We start from the raw sequence: 26,631 nt of genomic DNA, 5'->3' as shown, positions 1-26,631 counted from the left end.
CTTACCTGTGTGTGTATGTGTGTAAGTGTGTGTTGATGTGTGACTTGGTCCAAGTGTGTGTGTGTGTAGGGGTGTGTGCACGTGTGTGCGCGCGCGTGTGTGTGTGTGTGTGTGTGTGTGTGTGTGTGTGTCTGTGTGTGCAGTGGACTGTCCCTTTCTGGAGACAAGCGGAAGGAAGGAAGGAAGCTGACACAGGATGTGAGCTGCACCCTTTCCTTCTCTGTTTCCTCACAGACCCCGACTAAACTTTCCTCTCCTTCTCTCTCTCTCTCACACACACACACACACTCCACACACACTCCCTGCTCATGGAGGTCTCTCGTTTATTACACCACAGCTTACCTATGTCTTTGGAAAGATGGAATGACGAGAGACAGACAGAAAGAAAAAAGGAAATTAAGTGAAAATGGAAGAATGAAAGAACCCCTCTATTGAAGCACTGAATTATTTGTCCACTTGGCAGAAATAATAGCCCAAGCAGCCCATAGCCCAAGGCAGCATTCTTCCTGAGGAGGACAACAATGCTGAATAAAGCTTAACCATATACCGGTACATTTCTCAGTTTTACACAATCAAATAAGCCATACAGGGCTCAGATTACTAGTCTTGACTACCAAGACTACCAAGACTATGTTTATATACACGCTGCAACATGGTTAGCTCACATGTAGAGCAAGAATAAGCATGGCTGAAGAGTTCAAATCTAGGTGAGGAAGAAGAGTGATCATCGCAGCAGTCAGGATTAATCTTGACTTTTTGGGATCAATGCTTGTGTTTGCATGGCTCTCAAGACAGCAAGGTGATGCGATTTGTGGCCAAGAAGATAGTGGTGAATAGTAGCATTTTCTTATCGTAATTTATATATCTTCTATATATTCTTGCAAGAAATACCATAAAATATGGCATAGTAGTGTATATCACCATTCCCTAACTCAGACATGGTTCTTTTTAACTACACAGAACCATAAAAGGAACCTGCACCTGCAGCCAATAAAGAGAGACATAACAAGGTCATAAGGCTGCGTCAGAGTTTTATGACCCAACTAATGTATGGAGTATCTAGGAATGCAGGAACTGATAAAACAGTTCATCTCACTACTCCACACAGCCAAACATTCCTTAACTAAAACCTTATTCATTTTATTTTTATTACTTTTACTATTTTGATTTTATTTTTTATTCTTATTTATTTATTGTATTATTTTGTGTTGTTACAACTTGCTGATGTTTGCTTTTATGTAATACAATTTCCTTGTTTCTACTGTTGTCTGTGTAAAGCACATTGAACTGCCTTGGTACAGTATGAAATGTGCTATATAAATAAAACTGCCTGGCCTTGCCTTGCCTTGAGACCACTGCATAGATCTCAAGGCTTTTCCACTATGTAGGTCATGAGGTTCTCACACTGTTCGTATCCAAATATCATGATAGCCAACCCAGATTTGCTCTTTTAAGTCTCTTGGCTCTGAAACCGAAAATAAAATGGTGTCACCAAATCCCTAAGCAAAGCACCTTTGCAAAAGTCTTCAACCATGAAAGGAAAGGGAGAGACACTGGAGATTTTTTCTTCATGCGACGAGTAAGAATGAACAGGTATGATAAGGGATCAGATTCCAAAAATAATTCTGTGGAAATGCATGGATTCCAGTTGCTGCTACTGGAAGAAACTGGTATCCATGCATTTCCAATGAATTATTTTTAGAATCTGATCCCTTATCATACCTGTTCATTCTTACTCGTCGCTAGACTTATCGTGACTAAATTCAAGATGGCTGCAAACGCTAAACTTCGTGAAGATACTGTCTGTATAAATCGTCTTGTAAGTAAACTACCAGTGCTTTTTCAAAGTTCTCAATGTCTCGTTTTAAATGTCAGGGCCCTCGGAAGTCTACCAATGAAGTGTGGAGATACATTGAGCCTCGTAAATGGTGTAAAACAGTGATTTATTTGCATGGCTAGCCCGATGCCGAAGCACCACCATTGAAAAAGCTGTTGGTAGCATCGGCTAACTAGCGCCAGATTTTGGAGTGCAGGGGAAAAGCCGAGATGGGCTATGAGACATACGTTCACACTCGATATCATGTTTCAACACACTTTAGGTCAATATCACACCGGAATTCTCCTTTAAGCAAATTGCGTATTGATCAGTTAGAGATTAAGCGCCCAAACATGTGACGTCACATGCAGCTGTAGTTCCTTATCACCGTGTTACAACAAAAACTCAAAACAATTCAACTGATCCTAAAAATAAAGTATGACCACTTGAAGCAATAGAGGTGACCCCAGTGCCTAACATATTTATAACATTAAATTAAGATCCCAATGTGCACCGAGATATATTTTTTCTAAAAAAAAAATCCCTTCCACTCCGCTAAACTCTAGGAACGCAACCACTAGATGGCGATGAGATTACTTTCCCTCCCTATTACAAAAAACAAACCACATATCAATGTATACCTCACGTGTAGCCTACAGTAAGACCTTGCCATGCTGTGAGACCAAGTTGCTTTACCTTGCCATGCTGTAAGACCAAGTTGCTTTACCTTGCCATGCTGTAAGACCAAGTTGCTTTTGGATAAAAGCTTCTATACAGTACAAGGTTCTAGTGTTTTTTTCTTTTAAAAAAAGAAAAAGAAAAACAAGAATGAAAATCTAGAATTAAATGTGTAATAAATAATGTGATGTAATTGTTTTGCATCAAATCACATTATTTTATATCATCTGATGCAGGAAAATTGTGGATGTCAGATTTATTTATTTATGTCTTGGCCCATGGCAAATCATCAGCAGATGTGTCCTACAGTCAGCTACTCTCCTGGTGAGGGATCTGAGCTGCCATCCTGCATCACTGTTCCATCACAAGCAAACATTTCTCCTTCCTGGGGTGTATATATGGCACATGAAAAGGGCCCTTGTGTTTTTCACGAGGGCCCTGCACTCACACATCGTTCTTATGAGTCCATAAATCTACAGGCGGATGAGACTATTAGCCTGTAGCTCTGTCGAGGATGCACGCACGCTAAAGGCCAAGGACTGATCAACAAAAACATTGGACGAGCTACTGCCTCTGTCTGACTCCTGCACGGATGTCGGCACACACACACAAAGGCACACACGCACACACAAACACAGGGACGGCTGGCTTTAATATAGAACATTTTAGAGAGGTTGCTGGAAGAGTAGCCCTGAATACTGCCTGGACATTAGTGCACTATACTTTTAATCTTTTCATCAGTAGCAGGGCTAGGTGCACATTAAAAACAGAACCCATTATTTGATTGCATCAGCAAGGTCATCATCAGTCAACAGTGCCCTAAGTTTGTGACTGGAAATGTGGCTAAAAAACCCCCAAATGCACTAAGAAGAATGGTCCTTTGAGAGAATGGTAACCCTGCAGGTACATGGCGACCCAAGCGCTTGGCAAACAGCACTGTTACAGAACAGGAGTAATCACTGTTTACACTCGGCCTCTGAATCACTTCTGTCGCTTTGATCCCAGAGCCTTTGAAATGTGACACCTGACCTCCCTATTAATTCGTTTTTGGAGAGAAGAATACGTGAATGAATACACACAGAGTCACACAGACCTCCACGAGTTTTTGGAGATGCACAAACACATCCTCACTGGAAAAACAATGTCAGTAACTATTCACATTTTTCCACACAAAGCACACAGTGCTAAGCCAAATAGGAAATAATTAATCAGATGTATGTAATAATTAATGTGTTACTTGAGAAAAGGTCAAATTCACAATAAGCATACACACACACACACACACACACACACACACACACACTCACACACACTCACACACACTCACACACACTCACACTCACACACATTCCCACACACACAGTTGAAGTGGGTGTATTCTAGGTGTTATCCATGGAAACTGGCGAGTCAAACAAACAGCTGAGTGAGTCAGTGCTCTTTGCTGCTTCACTGAACCATGACCTGTGCAAGACCTGTGAAAGAGAGAGAGAGAGAGAGAGCGAGAGAGAGAGAGAGAGAAAGAGAAAGAGAGATAGAAAAAAAGAGAGAGAAAGAGGTAGAGGCAGAGAGAGAGAAAGAGAGAGAGAGAGAGATAGAGAGAGAGAGAGAGAGAGAGAGAGAGAGAGAAAAAGAGAGAGGGGAGAGGGCAGCAGAGAGACAAAGGGAAGAGAGAGTAAGAGAGGAATGAAGGGAGATGCAGAGAAAGAGATAGAGAGAGGGTTAAAGAGAGATGGAAAGACAGAAAGACACAGAAGGATGGACATAGGGTTAATAACAAAAGATGGAGGGACAGAGAAAGAGAAGGATGAAGAGAAATGGGAAAACTAGCAACCACACCCAATCTCAAAATGAGAAGGGTCATCACCTGCTTAATGAGATAGAGGGAGAGAGAGAGAGAGCAGGCAGATAAGCACTCAGAGGCAGTAAGAAATTGTGAAACAGATTGACAGACAGACAGATGTAGAAAGACAGACAGACCAATGCCAGCATCACAAGTGACTGACAGCCTGACAGCCCCAAAGGAGGACAGATCAACAGACAGACAGAACCAAGAGGAAGAAGACAGTGAAAGTCAGAGACAGGGAGAGAGTTTAAATTTTCCACAGCATTCATTTAGACTTCCAAATTCACTGTCACAGAATTCTGTCAGGCGTTCCAATTACAAATGCATAAGAACTAGACAGACAGGTTGCAGACGGTTCTCTGTATAATTATGCATCCATGTGTGATGGATGGCACTCTGTAATTTTCACCACAAACCCAAATATTTAATGTTTATGTCTAGCTTAAATCCGATGCCAAAGCATGCAGAGCAAGCAAAGATGAGGTCATATGTTCAATTCCCAGAATGGGCTTTCCTGATAAAAAATTATACCATGTACTTTCACTATATAGTCATAGCAGATTTCAAAGCTCACGAATAACAGAATGCAGAAGTGAATGTCTAGAATGGAATGTGTAGAAGTGAATCTATTGTTAGATCACAGCCCATAATCCCTGGTGGTGTTCACAAGAAGAGATGCATTAACTTGGAGTTGGCAATGGCACGGGTGATGTTATGCCCACTGACTTTGTGCAAGAGCTTGGCAAGCATAGCTCTTTGTTGAGCAGGTAAACAGATCGTTATAAATGAGTCATTTCAATGAGTCATTTCAGTGTAATAATAGTGAATCATTGGATGTGATAGCCTGCATAACTTCAGAACTCAACACAACTGTTATGTCTATTACGTAAGTGTACAGTATTAGTCTCGGCAACTCAGAGACCATCATTATGGATGCATCTATATAATCTGCATCATGTGTATAATGTCTGTTTGTACTATTTACTTACTTGGTATGCTTACTAAGCCACTCTTACACCAGTGAAGATTACTTGATAAAACCATTGACGGTATGTACTGGGATAAAACCTGTAATCTACTTCTAGCTCCTGTAAGGGGACAAGGGGCCTGCATACACTAGTCTATCAAATCCGCTGTTTGTCATGCATACATAGCTGCTGTATGAGGCAACCTTAAAGCGCTCACCTGTACCCTGGATTACACTGAGTCATCTGCTTTAGAGCACATGTTATTAATAATCAGGCTTTAATCACTGAAGGGATTGTTCCGTTTGCATTTAAACATTGTTCATTAAGCCAGCCAATTCTTCTGCTTCCCTCAACAAGCAGTGACAGGCTGTGACTACAGCAATTATGGATGATGTGCCTGGTTCACACACACACGCACACACAAACTCTGTATCTCTCTTTCCCTCCCTCTATCTCATTTTCTCTCCCTCTCTAAATCACTCTTCCTTTCACACACTCGTGCATGTTTTCGCTGACCCTGATATCCTGCCTTTCATACTGATATGTCATCAGTCTGATGTGATATGATCATCAGTCTGATCAGATTGCCCCTGCTCCAGGCAAAGGCTTGTGTTTACCCCTGATGACCCAGTGCATTCTGGGATTGGGGGATGCCCCCTCTACACCATTATCCAAAAACTGGGGCTGTCAATCGATTAAAAAATGTAATCGAATTAATTACATATTCTGTGATTAATTAATCTAAATTAATCGCATATATAAGTTTTGCTGTGAAAGTATTTTAAATATTTAAATTCAAATGAATCATTGAATAATCAGCATTAGTGACATTAAAGTTCAAAAACTCTTTATTATTATTTTCACTGTTCAAATAATGGTCATAATAATTTATGATATGACCTAATATGCTGAGGAAATCAATTCAAAAGTGCTTCAGGAAGAAGTTTTTTTCACATACAAGGCATTTCAGGCCACAGAAAAAACCTAGGGGACACAATAAAAATAAATTAATACTCCCCTCAATGTCAACACTATTTCTTTGCATTGATGTACAACTTTAGAGTTGACGAACTCTGGTGATATGCAAATTCTTTGCTGCAGACATTGCAGAGGACTTTATTTTAATCAACACTTTATTTTTATCAACACCATCAGGTCGTTTTTTAAAAGTAAATGTTCCAATCAATGATCTAAGCAGCACATTTTCTTCTCTCTCCTTCATTTTACAGTCTAATGGTTACTGACTAGAACGGCTCGGGGTCAAAGGTCATATGGAATCGATTAATCTGAGCTAGTTTTTTTAATCAGATATTTTTTCTCAAATTAATTAATCAGTTATTAGTTATTTTGACAGCCCTACCAAAAACATTAAAAAAAAATCCTCTTACTACGTACCTTCCAGGAAGTGTTGTTTTCTTTGTGCCCATGACTATGCCCAATAATGTATCTGACTTGTTTCTGGCTACAAACAGTATTTTTTATTAAATGACCAGACAGTTTTATTTGTTTGATTTTATACTATACATGCTATCAGTACTTCTCAGAGGAACAGAGAAAAACAGCACAATAACATAAGCAAAGCCCTCTTTCCTGTTTGTGATCATCTGCTATTTCTCAAAAGCATTGTACAGCAACCACCATAGTAACCATGGGGACATGGCATTCATAATGGCAGTCTCATCAGAGTCATTTCACCACAGATTTCATTGATACTTTTGTGAAATATGACCCAGCTGTCACTTGTGGGCCTCTTCTAGTACAGAATCTGAAGCTACATGGAAAAAGACTAAGTACTAACGTCAAGCTGCAGGAAGTTGTTTTTCTAGCCATAAACTAAAAAAAGCTCCTGGAACAGCAATAATGATGTACTAAATGCATAAAAAATAAACAGCATTCCCCAATATACTGTGCACTTCACATACGTTACTTTGTTTATCAGTATTCATCCTGAATATACATTTGTTTACATGTCCAGGCCCTTTAAATTGTAAAACAACCATATAGAAGCCTCAACATGTGCAGAAGACATTGACAATTGTCAGGTATTATCCTTCAGAAATGTAATTTTTCAAAGCATAAAGAAACCACTGACTGCATCTCTACGTGTGTCAAACAATGAGTTACACATTCACAATCAGAGGTCAGAGGTCATGAACATGACCGCCCTCCACCAGTGATGCATTGTGGGAAACTTGAGCCAACTTGCCTGGATAAGATCAAGTAGAGGCCCTCTCTTAGCACCAGTAAGCACAAACTGTGCTCACAACAGAATGTACCAACTCTGACATGCCAGACAGAGGAAGGATGACAGGCCAGGGAAACAGACATGCAGACCAAAGAAATGCCTCAGTTTGCTTTGCAAGCCATTCACTGCCAATGACATTTGAAATATATGTTGAAGCGCAGACTACCACAATGTTCCAATAATAAAATAAAATAAGTATTCATCCTGAGAATGTTGAATTTCTCTAGTTCTCAAGGCTGGCAATTTCTGGTGCAAGTCTCTTATTTCTGCAGCCCTTCGGAGACATGGATTTGAGATCAAATGAAACCACACGGCACACTCAAACCAAGGCAGACATCTCCAGGCATCTTTTGAAGGAATCAGCCATATGGAGGAATGCGTGGTATTTTCTCAAATCTCCAAATGACAGCCTTCTACAATGGCAAGGGCACGGCATTGCACAAGCAAATCAAAGGTGATGATCATGCTCACCACCCAGGAAATACTGCTCTGAATATGCATGCAATGGTTCATCATTATACAAAACAATTTTACTAAAATCTTTTGTGAAAATGCTGCGTTACTGCAGAACATTTTACAAATGATTTGGTAAATATACATCTGATAGTTGTGCCCAAGCAAGCCTCGGAATTAATTCCACTGTCCTATGTCAAGCACGTGCTGATTCATCTCAATGTATCAGAGAAAATCATGATTCATGATAATAGAGAAAAATGCAACCAATGCATCTATTCTTACTGGCCATCTGTGAGAATATTACTTTCATTCAAATGATTTCCTATGAACTACCACACTGCCTGTGTTTGTTTTTCTGCATCACTCAACTAATATACACACAGCTTTATGGTCATACTACTACAGAGAACCTTGTGACTATTGAGAGTTAAAGTAACTTTAAAACAATAAATGGAAGAACTATTTATTTGAGGTTCTTAAGTGAGGTAAGAGACAACAGCACCCAAAACATAGAAGGTCAAAGCATGGTCAGAGTGACTTTGGTCACACAAACTGGAGGGAAAATAATGTTGTTGTCTCTGCTTATGTTTTCTATTTATTTTCCAGCTGTTTGGTTTGCCACCAGGACTCTCAGGACAATAGAGGAGTTCTCACGGCATCCTCGTGCTAACTTCCTCGAAAGTAGTAAAGCAAACACAAAGAACAAAAGAGACGAGTTTCCTCTCCACTCCTCCGTCGTGTGTCAAGACATAAAGCCTGATGTGGCATCTCAATTGTCTCATGTCAGTTAGAGGATGTTTAAATTGACATTTAAAATCACATGCTGTTTGACAATCCCTTGATCACAAACATAGTCCCCTTGAAATAATCACAGGTTTGTATCAAAAATGAACATAGCTGGGGGCAACTGCTTGGATTACTATACCCCCCTGAAGCCTTGTACAGCTCAGCATGGGTCCCTTGCACTCATTTTTACAGGGTGAGCAGTATCTGTGTTTAAAGTCATTGGCCAGCCTCCAAGTCTGCAGCATGCCAGATGTTTCATTCACAGCTGAAAACTAGTACAACTACAGTCCGCCATTCCTGCTTGGCATTAGTATCACCAAGACTGACAGTTTACCCCCTATCTCTCTCTCTGTTATAATGGTGTTAAAATGGTGGCTTTAAGGCAGAGATGATTTAAGAACATTGTGATATCCGATGGTATTAAGGAAGCTTAAGAACAGTCATGAGATGCCCAGAGCAACAAAATCTCATGAATTTTGTTTTCTGATTAATTGCAGTTGCGGCTCCTCTAGGTTGGACTAGCTATGTGGTTGTTCGGAGGTAACCTGTTCAGGTGAGCGGTAGTGACGTTAGACATAAGCACCTCCTTCACAACGCAATTGTAACTAGGAGAAAAGAGCAACACCAAAGACTGAATTCATTACATACCCATTAGATGTCAGTAAAACTCAAAGAAAAGCGCATAGGTGTATTCTAATAGCGCATTTGCACATTTGCGCCAATAAACTAGCTAACTTTTAATACAACGAAAAACTTCATAAATACTGACCAACGTCCCACCTAAATAAAAACTAAGGCTGCGAGACAACCAAGACAGCAGTTTTAACTCGTTAAAAGAACAATTTCACCTAACAGGCCCACCTACACATCTCTGAGCACCCTACACATTGCCATAGGTAAAGTATCCCACCCCTTCCCAGGTAGAACAGGGAGGAAAAAGTTAAGTAGCTCTGGCACAGACTCGATCTCTAGTCACAGAATACCGACTCTATCTGTAACAATGTTATGGCCTTTACGAACCGCACAGTCCATCAGATTGACATAAATCGCCCAAGGTATCAAGAAATTTGGGCGGACTTACCATACGATTGGAGCGTCGCTTTTTGGATCCGCGAGTGAACATTTCGAAGGAGTAAGAACAAGCCGCTTATTTGTCCAAACCCTGTGGAAGGTTTTTCGGTGAGTATTTACATGAAACTGCTATAGTCCGAGACCGACGTCACGTATCAATAAACCATGTACACTCCTAAATCCCAACTTTACATACTTCCAATTAAGTTTGTCTTTGTTTCCAGCGGAGCGACGAGGACAGGACGGGATAGCCTACTCTGGAGGTCTCATAAAATGCGTTCAGAGCGTGACGCGCAGAGGCGGGCTACACCTAGAGGATTGTTTCGTGTGGTAACGTAATGGTTACAAAGTAGCCTAGCCTAGGCTGTCGTTGACACCCATTACCTGCCTAACCGCTATGTTGTTTGGAATTATGTATGAACACCGGGGGATCCCATCGCCATCCCATCCCATCTTTTCTTTTTTTACATGAAATCGCCGGCTGGTTGTAGGAGGAGCCATCGAGGTTTTGTAGTCGTGCAAAGCAGGCTTCGCATAATTATCGAAGTGTGTAATCGTGGTAATTGAGGGTTGTTGTAACTTTACACGCACTTTTACGCGGACACCTTTCATTCTGACCCCATGTTCCTGGGAATGTCTCTCCTCAACCTTTTTAGTTTGCGACATAAACAAGGGTCAGCGAGAGTTATACAAAGGATTAATCAACTGACCCCAAACAGTGGATTATCCTCGGCCTTTTGAAAGCCAAGTATCAATACAGTGAAGATATACACCTCTCTATACTGTCCTGTTGAAGTTCCATTGATAACATGGCACCCGTTGACTGGACGACATGCATAAAAAATACACTAGAAATACCACAACCAACCAAAGATCTGTTATAGTTTGGCTTCTAAAATGTTGTGTCAATGTGTATTATTACTGTTTCCCTGGGATTAGCCAAGTCTACAACTCAGCATACCGGACTATCCTTGAGGTGCTGGCTCAACTAAATTTAATTTTGCGAAGTCCTGTTCCAGCCATCCCACTGGCCAACTTTAGAGTAAATATTTGAATGTTGGGTTAATAGGCCAAGAGAGTTCACAGGCGCAACCCGTGGTGACAGCGAGTTTACCAACCACTGTTTTGACATCTGTAGAAGAAGAACAAATGAAGTAAGGATGTTAACAAGGACAAAACCTTCGTAATCTTCTTTGCCATTTGGTGTACTCTGGCATGCCCATGTGAGGGTAGGTGAGTTCACCTGGTTTTGCTTTGACCAGCTACAGGGCAAAGCACAAGAGATCTAATATCAGCCTGCAGTGTTGTGGGAAGTACAAAATCCCTCATGAAGCCGAGTTTTGTGGCATTATTGCTTGCACACCTGCCTTTTGTTGAAACCACTCATAAGGTAGTCGAACCATCCACCATGCACAACTTCTTGAATGGTTGTGAACGTTCACATTCAGCGTGCAATGCTGCCACCTGCAGGCGTTTCATTGAGAAGCAAAGCGGGAAACCTCTTTTAGAGATGGTACTACTGTAAGCCATCATGTTTTAGGTATTCTCAGCTGAATATTGTGACTTAAACGTGAAGTGAGAAACATGCAAATGAATTAATTTAGTTACAAGTATTTTAATGAAGTCTACACAGCACAAACAATAAAGGCAACAGCCACATGTATTATCAGACAACAATCTACTGCATTCACAACACATTTACCTTCTAAAAATAAACACATGGACACATCACAATCTGCCTCATCTTTTATATTACTTATCAACCTTGTAAAAAATGAGGGGGAAATGGTATATCCTGAGTTGGCATCATTTGAAAAAAACAAAAACAGTTTACGATTATGGCCTGAAAGCTGCTGTTCTCACATAACACTCTCAATTGTTAGCAAAATGGAATGACAATATACAAAGTGTCATTAGCAAATTGCAGGTTTCCAAATAAAATAAAAAAATTATCCATCCTCTTAAAAATAAAACACTGCGTATTAAAATAACAGAAACAGGTGCTGTATAGTCACTGTAGAATGGCAAAAATGTTATCAGGAGGAACAGAAGGAACCAAAGAACATGTAGCCTACTACAGTTACGCAACTAACTGTTTCATAATCTGTGAAGACACAAGGAAATTATTATACGATTACGCAAACACATTCAAAACACCAAATTAGTTTTTCCCTTCCTTCTGCTAAAGAAATATGTATTCAATTCTCACAAATTCAAGTTTTAGGAAAAAAAACAACAACAACAGGTGTACACTCTGAGGTGACATACAAAAAAACATTTTGAGAGCAATATTACATGAATATCACAGCAATACTCTATACAGTTAAGTTTTACTTTATTGCTTGCCATGTCATCCACAAAGCTGGTCAAAATGGTCAAAATTTAAAGGTTATGGGGCTACTCTATGCCTAAGTAAGTGGCTGCATGCTCGGGTTCAGTGGAGTTGCACTAAGACTGGTAGACATCACATTATCTGTTACCATTCTTTTGTTAATGTGCAAATAGAAAATAAAATGACATTATGCTAAATGCTGAAGTAACCCTCCAAATGTCAGTGACACCAACCCTGAGAGGCAGTGTCTGCTTTATTGAAAACTAAAATAGCACCAAATGAAGATAGCATGAACAGGTTGTACTTGTTTGTGTGCAATATTTACAACTTTCCCTTTCACAAGAGTAGACCAGGTCTGGGGGTCTGGGGCTGTGAAAAGGGACACACAGTTAACTGAATGACTCCTGTCTCTGAGGCTCGTTTCCTATATTTGTAGGCTCTATTCGTTGCTATCTTTCTTGTCTTCTTTCACATGTGCCACTGGTCATAAACTGTTATCGGTGTCATGACTTGGTTGTCATTGTAATCGGGTCCGTCCATCTGTGTGTTTGTGTGTATGTGTGTCCCCGCTCACATAACTTGGAAAAACACTGGTGCAATTTACTTCAAAATCTCAAAGGAGGATCATCATAATTATCTTGATCCTCCCACATAATGACTATGTTCCAGGTCAGGAACATAGGTCCTTTCTTTACTTACCAAATATATGGATGAGGGGTTAGGCTCTTATTTATAATATGGTGCTCCATCTCCGTGTTTTTAGTGAATGTGATTTACTTATAATATTTACTGGTCTTCTGAGGGTACACATGTTACAGATCCCCCTGCCATCCTTGATTTCTCTTTCTCTTCTGTGCACTTCACTTTTGTAGTTGTTCATTATTCCCTCCTTCTTGATGTAGTTATTGCTGGGCAACCTCATTTACACTCCCTCATCTGTAATAATAATAAAAAACAGTTACAGTGATGAAAGCTTTGAGGCACAGGGACAACAGAAGCATCAATCTGCATGTTCTGCGTGTGTCAAGCGACTGGGCTGTGTATCTGAACAACATAACCGGACAACTCCGAACTTAGCCAGCCCTTACACTACTCCCCTCCTAGTATTTCCGACGGACATTATGTAAATGAGCTCATGCCTAAACGAATCGAAGAACATGCAGAGATTCTGTTCAACCACGTTCAACCTGTTCAACCACGCGGAGATTCTGTGTGCGTCAGTGCCGTTCACACATAATGTCTGCATGTTAGCATCATATCTAAATCACTCAAAGGGTCGGACCTCCGTCTGACAAAGATTCACATATACTGCGGAGGACATGTCTGAAAGCAGCTAATGATGTCAATAAATGTGTAGCTGCATTGAGAGACTGAGATATTTTCCCTCACATTTCTGCAATGCAGACATGGATAATTGTTGATGTTTTAAACACTGACAAACTGTGTGAACATATACTTCTGTAATATGCATATTTCTGTGTGAACATATTTCTGTAATATGCATATTTCTGTAATATGCATGCGCGCACGCAAAGGTGTGTATGCGCGCACACACACATATTCACACACACAGAGAAACACACCTGTCGGGGCAGCAGTATGTCCGCCACTCTTGATCTGCATGTAGATGGTGTAGGAATCATAACCAAACAGGACGCCAGCCAGCAAACCAAACACCTTAAGGAAGAGACAAGGATCAAGATTTAGTTTGATTTAGATTTAGTTAGGTGACTAAAGAACCAGTTCAGGCATGCAGCTCAATTAGGTGAATCAGCATGTTTACTGTACATTAGACCTAGAAACTTAGGCATCAAACTAATATGTTGTCTATGGGATATTTTCCATAAATAATAATAATAATACCTTCGACTTATATAGCGCCTTTCATGGTACCCAAGGTCGCTTTACAACACATGGATGGGGGGACCTCACTAGTAACCACCACCAATGTGTAGCACCCACCTGGGTGATGCACGGCAGCCATTATGCGCCAGAACGCTCACCACACACTAGCTTGAGGTGGAGAGTGAGGGAGTGAATGAGCCAATTACAGTGGGGGATGATTAGGGGGCCAGATTGAATGAGCCAGGTTAGGAATTTAGCCAGGACACCAGGGAACCCCCTTCTCTTTACGATAAGTGCCATGGAATCTTTAATGACCACAGTGAGTCAGGACCTCGGTTTAACGTCTCATCCGAAGGACGGCATCTCCTACAGTGCAGTGCCCCCGTCACAGCACTGGGGCATTGGGATCGATCTTTTTTGGCCAGAGGGAAGAGTGCCACCTACTGGCCACCCACCAACACCACTTCCAGCAGCAACCTAGTTTTCCAAAGAGGTCTCCCATCCAAGTACTAACCAGGCCCACACCTGCTTAGCTTCAGTAATTCAGCTAAGACAAGGTATCCATTGGTCTGCTGCTGGCTGTAAATGGAGTAAGCCTAGTCTAAATGCTTTTTGAACATACAACTCCATCTAAGTTCTCTTTGAGTCCAGAACTTGGCTTAATTCATGTGTAGGAAACTGTCACCCCATATAAATAGTATATGGAGGAAGCATTGTGAGGAGGAGGATTGTGAGGACATGTGAAGACGGAGATCTGAACGAGGAGATGGCACACATGAATACAGGAGCTTGATGAAATGAGCTTTATGTTGAGGCCAGATTTACAACTGATAGATTTGGAGAATGTGCGCACGTGTGTGTGTGTGTGTGTGTGTGTGTGTGTGTGTGAATAGATACAAGCACACAAGCACAGATGCATGCAGATATCCATGAACATCTCCCGTGCTTCTCCAGCTCTCCTCTCTTCTCCCCAACTACAGTATATGACTACTACATGTGCCCAAAGTCAAGTTTATCCTCCATTTTTCATTGCTATTGTAATGGGACATAACATGATGAGAAGACAAAGCTTAGGACTAATATTTCTTTCTTTTGTTGTTGTTTGAATATTTATTTTTTATTGATAGGACAGTGGAAGGTAGACAGGAAATGGGAGAATGGGAGAGAGATGGGTGTGGAATTGAGAAATTACTTCATGCCAGACTCAAACCTGGGTGCTCATGTGCTGAACTCATATGTGGTATGGGATGCTGCCCCTTGCACCGAAGCTGCCCCATAAGTGCCATTTCTAGCATCAAACCAAGTGGTGGCGCTATAGAGGTACCAGAAGACTGATCACAATGAACACACTACTGTGAGCAGGTTGTGCCCGGGTAAGGGGCTAACAATAATAACACAACACATTGCATTTATATAGCACTTTTCAAGAGACCTAAAGCGCTTCACAGTGAAGGGGGAACCTAACCACCACCAATGTGTAGCACCCACCTGGGTGATGCACGGCAGCCATTATGCGCCAGAAAGCTCACCACGCATCAGCTTACAAAAAACTTTACTGAGCTCTGACTCACCCCACCAGCAATGCGCGCTCCGTCTCCCCCTCCACCAATCAGACAGATGATAGAGGTGATCAGGTAAAGGAGTGCACCAATAGCAGCGCGGATTAAGTCCTGGGAGCAAAAGAGAGGTTGGACACATAGATCAGTATATAGACATTATTACTCTATTAAAATATTTCTGAAGGTCTTTATCTCTGGAGAAAATGTGCTAAAAATATAGATTCTATAAATAGAAATTTGTTTGATTGACTGTACGGGTAATCAAATAAGTGTGTGCGTAAGATGTGTGTAAATGTACTAAACTGTGCTGATGTGGGTGACACATGAGATGCTTGCCAACACACCACTGATGTGTGAGGGGCACGTTGCTCTGTGGGATACTTACAGACCAGGGCCAGCTAATTATTTGGAACTGCTTGTCCAGCTCCATCGTGAAGACCACCATGAAGATGATGGCAAAAACCATCTCACAGACGGCCACAGAGGAGTAGCCACTGTACAGCGAAGCTGCATAGCAGATGATGATGATGAAGCTGATCAACTGAAAGCAGTGAGAGGGAGAGGACATGAAGATGAATATTCCTTTAAAATATTTTTGGGGGATTTTTATGCCTTTTTAATCGGACACTACAGTAGAGAGAGTGACAGGAAGCGAGCAGGAGAAAGAGATGGAGTGGGACCAGGAAATGACCCAAGTTAGACATAGCGCCATAGCACCCCAGAACGTTTGCGAACAGTCAAAAATAGTCTGAGGAAGTAATTCTCTGCGGACATACAGTGGAGCTGGATTAGAGCTGGACTAAGTGTTACTGTTATAATTCAGAGAAAACACGTTCACCACTGTTTGCCAAATTTGATCGCACCTCTGGTCTTGCATTGAAACAGGATGAGGAACCACAGCATGTTCTTCAAGGGCATCACTTGAAGGTTTCTCAAATGTAGAGTTTGGGATTTCCTCAACATTTGTCTTATCACAACTGCCATATCTGATAATTGTCAATAAAACTTTTTTTTTACAGATTTAAGGTGTAGGATGAGAAACACAGAAGTTCTCCTTTCATAGAAGACAGAGATAAGAGCTAAAAGTCCAGTCAAGTCGTGTTAAGCTTGTTATAAATTACTATATTGGTAAAATATTGGCTATTTTACAAACAGCCATTGACCGCTCCAAAAACTAGGCTAGGCCTCTAGGCCAGTGGTTCTCAAACTTTTTGTCTGGCGACCCCCCAAATAACATGTGGCAAGTCTCGCAACCCCCTTCTCTCTAACCGGCGGAATTTGGTTTGGAAATGTTGTGAGATGGGCATTGGAAGCAGAGGCAGAAAATGTCTTCTCTCATAGATAGGCAATGTCAACACCAAAGGCATTATGTCAATGGCAGCCTTTGACTAAAAACCTTTAGAAAAATGTCTTTAATCCAGACTGCAAATAATTTTGCGATCCCTCCAAAAATTTTGGCGACCCCCAGTTTAAGAACCACTGCTCTAGGCTACAGCCCCTGTAAACAGCGCCTGCTGCAGGCTTCTGCATGCGGTCATGACAACCAGGGGAGCTAGTGCCCCAACGGATGGTCCACTGCTGTCGGGCCGGAGTGTGTCACTTAACATTTGGGTCCCAAATTCCTCAAATCTCTCATGAGTTTGTGAGCCTTCAGGGGCTTTTTCAATAACTAAAACACGTGGTGGGTTGTGAGCCTGTGTGAATGAGTCGGTATGTGTGTTTTTAAGGAAGAAAATGTGTATATGTGTGTGTAAAAGAGACGGCCATGTGTATGTGTGTGTGTGTATATATATATATATATATATATATATATATATATATATATATATATATATATATATATATATATATATATATACATGAGTGAAAGAGGGCCAGAAGAGAGTAGGCCGTGGGTGTGTGTATCTCTTGTGACAGAAGGAAATAAGTGTGCATGTGTGTGTACCACTGATTGAACTTCTTATATGTCTATGCCTAGTTCTGACCTGCTTTCGACACCACACATTTCACACTGTGTACTGTGGTCTAGTTAATGGAAGCAGGCTGGTGAGAGACCCCTTACTGAAACAACCTGGCTGAGTATCAATGATGCTGCACTCTAAAAACAACAGCAGCAGCTATTTAAAACAGTAATACTTAACAGACCTGAGAACAGAGTCGGGGGTCTTCTGGACTGTGGTCTCAGACAGTGGCAGAAGAGGTTGGGGAGAATCTATATAATTGAAAACTGGACTATGGGACTAGCTGTCTAATTAACTGTAGTTGAGGGTTCTGTGTCATAATTTATAATTTTTTTAATTTTAATTTATGTAATTTTATGACTCTCCTTATCATGTTGTTATTCACTGTGTGCTTAATATGTTTTTCTAAAGATATCTATTACTTTACTTTAATTGATTTATGTGTTACTGATGAGCCTTATTGCTCTCATCTTAGTTTTATTTATTGTACAGATACTGTGTGTCTGGTTCAACCAGGCTGTTACAGACAAAGGCCTCAAAAACCACACAGTCAGACTGATCCAGACTTCTGAATCTCTTTTTTTTACAAGTCAGAATAAAGCAGTGACCATAAAGACTGGGTCACTGAAGTGGACACAGTCACTTCTTTGTCTTGGGTTTGTTTTGACTGCTAGCAGAAGAAAACACTAAGTTTATACAGAGAGAGAAAGCACTGCTTATCAGGGCAACAATATACAATGCTTTCAGATTGGGTCATTTGAGCAGTTCTGTATGAATTAAACCTTTGAACCAACCAGTATCACAAGCTATTAGAAGTCATAAGACTGCAAACTTTAGGAATAGAAATACTGTAGGAATAGTTTCACCAACATCAAACTAAAATGAATTTCACATGTAATACCTCCAGTTGATCCTTGCATACATGGCCGGCTGCTAAATATGCCTTGTCTACTTTTGCCGGTTACATGCTAACCATGCTAACAAGTGAAAAACAATTAAAATAAATCTACGCAAATTCTTCACACTCTTGCCTCAAACAGTATTTAGTTCTTCAATAAACTAACAGACTGAACAAACAAGGGAGTTTGGTATCTACACCACTACATATTTGTATCAAATTATTTGAAGTGAAAAAGATCAATTTGAATTTGAGCTGAAACACTTCTTTAAAGGACTTTTCTTTTCCTGACTACGGGAGTGGTTTCCCAAGCATAAATCCTGAATATGAGTCGTCATGACTCATTTAGCAGTCGTATCAGTACGAGAAAGATGACTAAAATAGTCTAAAATGACTAAAACAGGTGAAGCCAAACGGCAGCAACCAGAACAGACATGTTGTGGTGAAAGTAAAGTGAAACACAATCTCCCTGCCTGCTCTTAAAGTTTTAAATTAGCGGACTTGAGTGTGACTGCCGTGAGACACCAAATGGAGCGGTTATATAGCTTTACCAGTAGGTGCTAAATAAACGAGCAATTTCTCAGCAGGGTGCGATGACACCTGTGAGATTTAAAGTGACAGGCGTCTGACATGCTGGTGTCAGCTGTGTGTGTGTGTGTGTGTGTGTGTGTGTGTGTGTCAGCGACAGCTGGACATTCAGGGGAAAAAAGGCCTGGTTGTGCTGTGGCCAGAGGCACTTTTACCACGGAAAAGGGGCTGGACCACAGACTGCTGCAACTGTTGCCATTTTTAGGAAGCTATACTCCTCTACTCATTAGGAAACACCAAAAGAATACAAATCCCCTAAAATATACTTTTATTTATACTTTTCCATATTTACTTTTATTTATACTTTTTCATTCATTCATTCACATTGTAATTAGTACTAACTAAGGAACCCTTCATGAATTCATTACTATACTTCCATGATTTCATAAACTGTTTGTGTATGTTTGCTCAACTTCTTTTTTTCCCTTAAATCCATATAAAATATCTAAACATCTCCTTCAAAAGAAATCCCTGAAAAGTTAAAGGCCTCTGTGGAATATCAGTGGACGAGAAACAGAGGAAAGGGGCCATGCCACAGACGGATGCTAGAGTTAGCATTTTCAATCCAGCCTCCTAAAAGACCTGACCAAGCATTACGCTGACAGCGTTGCAAAATTTCATCAGCCACAAGACTCCCGCTTCCTTGTAACAACAATTGCAGGTCTGACCCTTCCCTCTATGTGGCCAAACATCCTCTGTGGAGTTTGCTGAATAGCAGTAGTTCTATTGCAAATCTCCACTATTACTTTTAGCTTCACGGCACATACACCATCAGAGCACGTACGGCACATACTGTATATCTACTCCTAGTTCCAATTTTAGTTTCAGAGTGAGTGAGCCATGGGTCATAAAGAGAAATGGAGTGAGTGAGGTAGCCAGCCAGCCACTTGCCATAAAAGGCGTTCTTCCATCGATAACAAGACAAAAAAAAAAAAAAAAAGAAAGAAGGAGAAAAACAGAGAGCAAACATTCTTATCAAACTTCTGCCCTGAACTGGCGCCCAGTGAGGTGCTACTGAGCCAGCTTCTCTTTACAGTGGCATAGCAGTGTCTGCACTTGGTTAAGCTCACCAAGACAGGACTACAGGACAAGCATGGCTGCTCATTTACACACAGCTATATGGAGCATGGTTTTTATGGTAACCATGGTAATTACATTTATCTGTATTTGTGTGTGTGTGTGGCACAAGACCAATGCAAGTGCCCCATAACGTTTTCCACAGAGGGGAATTCTGGGTAAAAATAGGCCCGATGACTCATGTGGTGGGGCGGATGGAAACAGAAACACAAGCAGAGCCGGGGGAAGGCTCTGGAGCTCAGGGTTAACTAGGGCTGCCGCCGTACACACTCACTCACTCACACACTCACTCACACGAGGTAAAGGCTCACTGTCGCCCCAGGCCTCAGATGGCTTATAACACCCTCAGCACCTTAGGAGCGAGTTTGACACTCGAAGGACGAATCCAGGCAACAACAACAACAAAAATTCTGCTGGCTGCAGTCACTCTGTGTGTGTGTGTGTGTGTGTGTGTGTGTGATGATGAGAGTGTTACATAATCTCACTTAGGACATACAAATAAGATTCATTCATAAAGTGAACAGCACAACAGCTGTATGTTATTATTATTATATATTGCAAAAAAGTGTAGCCTGACATTTTGGATAATAAACGGCTCTGGAAATATTTATGTCATTGCTAGTTCAGGAGACCCATTAGTGCTTTCAGAGAGTCCTACTGATTCAGTGTTTGTGTCGTACTAAATCATTCAGTGCAACATATTTCATGAATGCATTTCATCTTCATGTGGAAGACACCCACTCATGCCACCAGTGTGGCAGTTGCCACTGCAGGCCACAAACGGAGATCACTGGGGCAGCAGCATGTGCTAGCAGCGGGCGGAGGGGCAACGAATGATGCAAGAAGCCACCCTGCCCCTCCCCTCCCTTCCCTCACCCGCTCCTGCCGACTGAAGACACACACACATGCATCAAGGTCTTCTGTGTTCCAGCGACTGGCACAAGCCGCCTCTGTGCGCGCGGCTGCTCTGCTCTGGCTGGGGAGAGCGAGGTTCGCACACAATGGGGATCTATTCAGTGCGAGTGAGCCAATGCTGCTCTGAGGACGCCCACGAATGGGGAGCCCAAGGCTGGGTACACGCTTGGTGAGCACGGGCCTGCAGCACAGCAGTAGACAACCAACAAGGATTTGAGGCCCCGCGCGCGCGCGCGCACGCACACACACACACACACGCACACACACACACACACACACACACACACACACTTACAAATGCACTGACTGACAAAGACACACACACACACACACACACACAAATGCACGCACACTGACACACAAATGCACGCACACTGACTAACCCACACACAGTGCATTCTGAAGAAGAGACACACTTTCGAAGACAAAAGCATAGGCACAGACACAAACACACATACATTTACAAAGCAAACACATGACACACTCAAATATTTACACTTAGGACATACAAATGGTGGCACACTCTGAAGGTATTCCAATAAGGAGTGTAGGCCAGGGTGCACAGCATATTTTCTCTCTTTCTCTTGTCATATCTTCTATGTAAATAGCAATGGCAATGGCAAATATGCAAGGCATGCTTTTATACATGACAGAATTATCTAGATTAGAACAGTCATACAATAACATCACAGTGCAGCTGCAGCACATGGTGCATGTGACATTTCCTACAACATTTTTGTCACGTGACCATGCACTTCACAGATACACACAAATACACACACAGTCTCAATTTATTTTTGAAATGCTTACTATACTCCTGTTAATGTACTGTATACAGTGCAGTGTTATAAAACGTGAAAAGCACATCTATTAAAATTCTTGTCTCCTGTTGACACAATTTCATGGGGCGTGTCAGCGTGCCACACCAACACTGAGATAGGTGTGTCTGGTACATGCACAATTAATCATTTCACTTTTAAACTGTGAATGGTACAAGAAACATCATGTTGGACCTGGCTGTGAATACTTTCCACAGCATATAGCTCTAAATAAATAGCTAGGGCATGTCACTGCGCAGAGTAGAATTATGTGGGCTGAGCAACACTATTGTTTGCACTAATACAGCTCAGCCCAGCAGGACCATAGCAGAGCTGTGGGAGACAAGCCACCATAAAGTTGAATGTCTATGGTGAAAAGTTGTGTGCTACAACATCTTGCTTAGTTCATCATAGAAAGGGCCTAAGAGCACTTAAGCAACACATGAATGCATTCATAAAAACTCACTGGGGTTACATATTACCCAAGTCTTTCAGACATGGTAGTCTTGCCCTGCATGTAGGGGATGAGCTGACAGGAATTATGATTGTTTACAGTAAACACATGTAAATAAACACAGTAAGAAGTAGCATATGGGGGTTGTGTTTAACGTTACCTTTTGCAGTCAGATTTCTATTCCATCACTGGAAAGTTCTACTGAAGGAGCTTACATTTATTGAAACATCTTTTAAACTCAAGCCAGACACTATGTCAAAATAAAAAAACATAAGTTTATAAGGCTCGGGATTACTTCACCATCAATCCGCAAGTCTTTTGAAAGGCTGTCTCCTGACTACATCATCTCCCCAGCAATCCAATCGCTTTTAACCAGTAGCTTCCCCTTCTTCCTTTTTCAACTACAATTCACTGAATAGAATATGCTTATGCAGAGTGTCAAGAAGGTGAGATGGGTAGGTTACTACAGCTCACACAAGCTCTCTCACAAGTCTTGCAAGTACTGACTATCTACTATGGAATGCTTTAAGTAGGCCTACTTAATCAGAGTCTCTCTGTCTGTGTGGCCTGTAACTTCTGTCTGCTTGGTGCTAAGTGACAGAGGGCAACACAAGGCTGCACGCAGAAGTTTGAACGACCCCGATGCATTTTCCTGACCCCACAGATTGACCCCTGGCGGCCCTGCGCCTCAGCTGGCTATCTGGACCACATGGCTCACATTCCATGCCCACACAAGACTCCCCCTAACGGACCCACCTTGGCTGTATAACACTGAGAATGTGTAAAAGCTGCTGACTCGTCTATTGTAGCCCATCTCTGTACTTTGCAGAGTAGGTGGTAGTATTGGAATAAAGATGAATGAGGCATTGACAGTACTTTACCCATAGTAGCCTACGCACGCCCTAACGTAGGGACAGCTAATGTATAAGGTACATCTTTGGCAAGAAAGTTAAACATCATACAGGTATTTGCATATGGTCCCCGTGTAACCTGCAGTACATTGTTCATCGTTAACGTACTTTGATATTTAGCCTATCTACAATTTCCTCGAAACTAGTTCAATGACTGAGGGTTGGAACGAGTCAGGAAGGAATGAAATGATTGCGATAAAAGGTCCGAAATAGCTAATCACTTCTTAGCTATTGGACTATAGGCTATTCGTCTTCGTATAACGGGCATGTAATCAGCTGGAAATAGGCCTACTTCGACTTTAAAACAAAACACAAACCACATGGTTTGTTTTCCACATGTGTGCCTAAGAGGCTAGTAGCCTACCTAGTAGTATGGTGTATAGTATAAAACATGTATGTTTATTTATAATGGCAGCAGTGGTATAGGCTACAGTTGCCATATTCGAGTGCAGTACTCTAACTATAGGCCACGTCCATAGGCTATATTGTGGTAAAATAATATCAAGAAAATGTTAATATGTTGATAAACTTACAATTTCTGCTGCCAGAATAGTTCCTTTCGGAGTCCGTACATATGCCTTAAGCTTTTCAAAAAAGTTCGCGGCTGGGCTTCCACCTGAGTCTGCCATGATTCAAAGTTTCTCTATGAATAACAAAATGCTTCAGTCGCAACTTTGTTTCCTACTCCTTGGATACGTCCGACAAGGTTACAATGAAAACGTAATTAACCCGTTGTAAAAATATACGATACTATATCGTATAAACACGCCTCTTTTTACGTAAAGGAAAAGAAACTTGCAAAGCTAACTTTGCCGAACCAAAGTTTAAGGCACGACTTACTGAGCGCCAGACTTTGACTCCGACTATCTACCTCCCCCAAAGTGAATGTCAAGCAGTTAGAACGAAATCTGAGGAAGAACGGGGCGTTGGCTTTCATTTTTTACTCCTGGGAGTAGCCACAACTGAGAGAGAGAGAGAGAGTGAGAGTGACAGAGTTGGGGGCGGAGGCGGTCTTGGTCGTCGAAATAGATCTTGGGGGAAACAGCGACAGAAATTAAACTGAGTAGCCTACCTAACTAAATAGGTAGGCCTAACTGAAGTGCCTGACAGTCCGCGAGCTCGCGCGCGAGTGTGTGTGTTATCGACTGAATTAGAATGGAAAAAACGTCGTATTTTTGTCAATGCTTTAGCAACAGGACTAAGAAGTTGTGACAACTGGGGAAAGAAGGTAGAAACTTAACTGCTGATTCTTTTGGAGAGATAGGTTGCAGGTCTATGTCAGATCTTAAATTGTAGCATAGCCTACTCTCTTATAGGCTATGTGTAATATCTGTTTCAATCAGATGCTTTTGTCTTGCCTTAATCAGAATGTATGTCCTGTCCACCTGTGTTGCATCTCATAAAGACACTAGGGATGTAACGATTACCGGTGTAATGGTAAACCGCAAATTCAAATATCAAAATTGATTAGTGTGGAAACCTTGTGTTTAAGCCTTCCCAGCTTCATACGAGCCTGCTTTTCACATAGGCCTGGTACAATGAAACAAAACTGGTAGGCTACCCTACTGATTCTGTTGTCTAATTGATGGATTTAACCATGATTCGGATTAGGCTACACCTGCTTTTAAAAGACGACCATTTTCACCGCAAAACGTGCGCTGTAGGCCTATCATGTACCCATTCTGCGTCTTTTTATGTGCGAGTCCACATTAATTATGAGCACCTTGGGTCAATTGCAAGTGTGCTAAATAAATGTGACTTGACTTGACTAATTAATAATGCTCAGCTCTGCCAGGTTTTTTTGTGCAGTCAGGATGTAGGCCTATGAATGTGAACGAAAATATGTCCTTCTCCAGTAGTAATAGGCCACCTTAAAATGCACCAGAATAAAGGAATCACTCAGTAACAAGCACCCCGTCTATGAGCACCCCCAGGTGAAAGTGAGTTCCAGTGTCCCTGGTTAAAAGTTGCACTTTTGATAAGGTTTTGCACACTTTTAAAACTATTTCAGCGTATGTACTGTAGGCCTATCAGTGCTTTCTGGATATATTGAACACACTATTTAAAATACAGCGATAATACAGAAAACCGTGATCATTTTGGTTTTATCCCGTGATAAAGGGAGGTTGAATTTTCATACCGTTACATCCCCAAAAGACACTGCCTTCTTGGTTTACTCTCGAATGCAGTAATAGTGATTATGCGTGAAATAATACACAACTTAAAATCAGCCTTCAATGTAATAATGTAAAGTTTATTTGATTTTGTTTCACATGGATTCCATCAGGTAAGTACACAGTTTCTGCAGAATCTTGGATAATCTTCCCTCTGGATGAAGATAATTATCAATAAAACTAATAAGAATACTTCATATACAATAACACAACACTACCTGAACCTGTTGAGAGTATCACGAAACGTCATCCACTAAGAATTAAGTGTTTTTTTTTTATTTTTATTTACCATATTTGTAAAGACTTACACAGAGAGAATGAGAAGAGAGAATATGTAGAGTTGTGTGTATGTGAGTGCACGTGTTTGTGTGTGGGTGCGTATGTGTGTTGAGCATGTATGTGTGGTTGTCTGCATTGTTGTAGCAGATTATATAGAGTATTTCTGTATGTCTTGAATGGTAGTGTGAAAGTTTGAAGAGAGAAGATGAGTGGCCAGATCAAAAGGCATTGATTGTTCTGTAAAAGTCCAGTTGCCACGGAAACCCTTCCGTTTGTTGATGCCCTGATGTTCTGTGCAATGCTGTGTGATGGGAGGATCTGCATTGGTTGCCCTGACAACCCTTCCGTTTGTTACTAAGCTGATGTTGTGTACATCCAATAACCACAGTAGGTGCAAAATGAGTTTGCTTGCAGGGACAACACCCTCTGTTCCTCTCCTTTCATGCCAGACCCTTCTCAGAAACATGCATGTCCGTGAAAGTACAAATACTGAGTAATAACTGCAGAGGGGAGGTAGAGACAGACATGAAGGTCTGTGATGAGCGATTACTATGATACTGTGACAATCAATAGGGTGAGTTTATTGAGCGCAGCACTGTTCAATGTGCCTGAGGCACATGACATGGAAGCGACAGCCAGTGTTGTCAGCATGTCTGTGGGCCCAATACACTGCAGTTTCACTCTACATTCATTGCATAAAGGGATCGTATAATGCAACTAGTTAGTGTTGTCAGGCTGTCTCTGTGAAGCTGTTTTTTTTTTTTTTGCTGGTTCTATTGACATGCTGTGACTCCTTTGAGTTATATGACAGAGAGGAGGTAAACACATGCAGTCCACGCTTAAGGAGTAGAGACTGGCCTGGCACAGTCGACATCTAGAGAGCAAAAAGACACCCCCAATATACTGTAACAAGAATAAAAAGTTTGTAAGCCATAAAAATACTAAAGGATTTCGTAT

At 41.4% G+C, this 26,631-nt stretch overlaps 2 protein-coding genes across 2 annotated transcripts in view; both read right to left on the bottom strand.

The window, feature by feature from the left end:
• Positions 1 to 10,301, bottom strand: part of prickle3 (prickle homolog 3) — a 54,052-nt gene extending 43,751 nt beyond the window's left edge. Inside the window, exons 1-2 of the mRNA XM_042098117.1 lie at positions 10,060 to 10,301; positions 9,874 to 9,954 (exon numbers count right to left, since the gene is read on the bottom strand). Of these exons, the coding sequence (XP_041954051.1) occupies positions 9,874 to 9,915 (42 nt within the window). The 5' untranslated portion in view covers positions 9,916 to 9,954; positions 10,060 to 10,301. The remainder of the gene's footprint in view (positions 1 to 9,873; positions 9,955 to 10,059) is intronic.
• A 1,157-nt stretch (positions 10,302 to 11,458) lies between these two features.
• Positions 11,459 to 24,193, bottom strand: plp2b (proteolipid protein 2b). Its single transcript, XM_042098439.1, has 5 exons — positions 23,755 to 24,193; positions 15,985 to 16,140; positions 15,612 to 15,710; positions 13,779 to 13,872; positions 11,459 to 13,131 (listed from the first exon to the last, which is right to left on the bottom strand). The coding sequence occupies exons 1-5, from the start codon at positions 23,848 to 23,850 to the stop codon at positions 13,118 to 13,120; spliced, it is 459 nt and encodes a 152-aa protein (XP_041954373.1). The 5' UTR covers positions 23,851 to 24,193; the 3' UTR covers positions 11,459 to 13,117.
• Positions 24,194 to 26,631: the final 2,438 nt, after the last annotated feature.

Source organism: Alosa sapidissima, chromosome 7 (assembly GCF_018492685.1).
Source record: "Alosa sapidissima isolate fAloSap1 chromosome 7, fAloSap1.pri, whole genome shotgun sequence".
Classification (NCBI taxonomy): Eukaryota; Metazoa; Chordata; class Actinopteri; order Clupeiformes; family Clupeidae; genus Alosa; species Alosa sapidissima.
The sequence above is the reverse complement of the archived record's forward strand: the minus strand, read 5'-3'. Positions and strand labels throughout refer to the sequence as shown.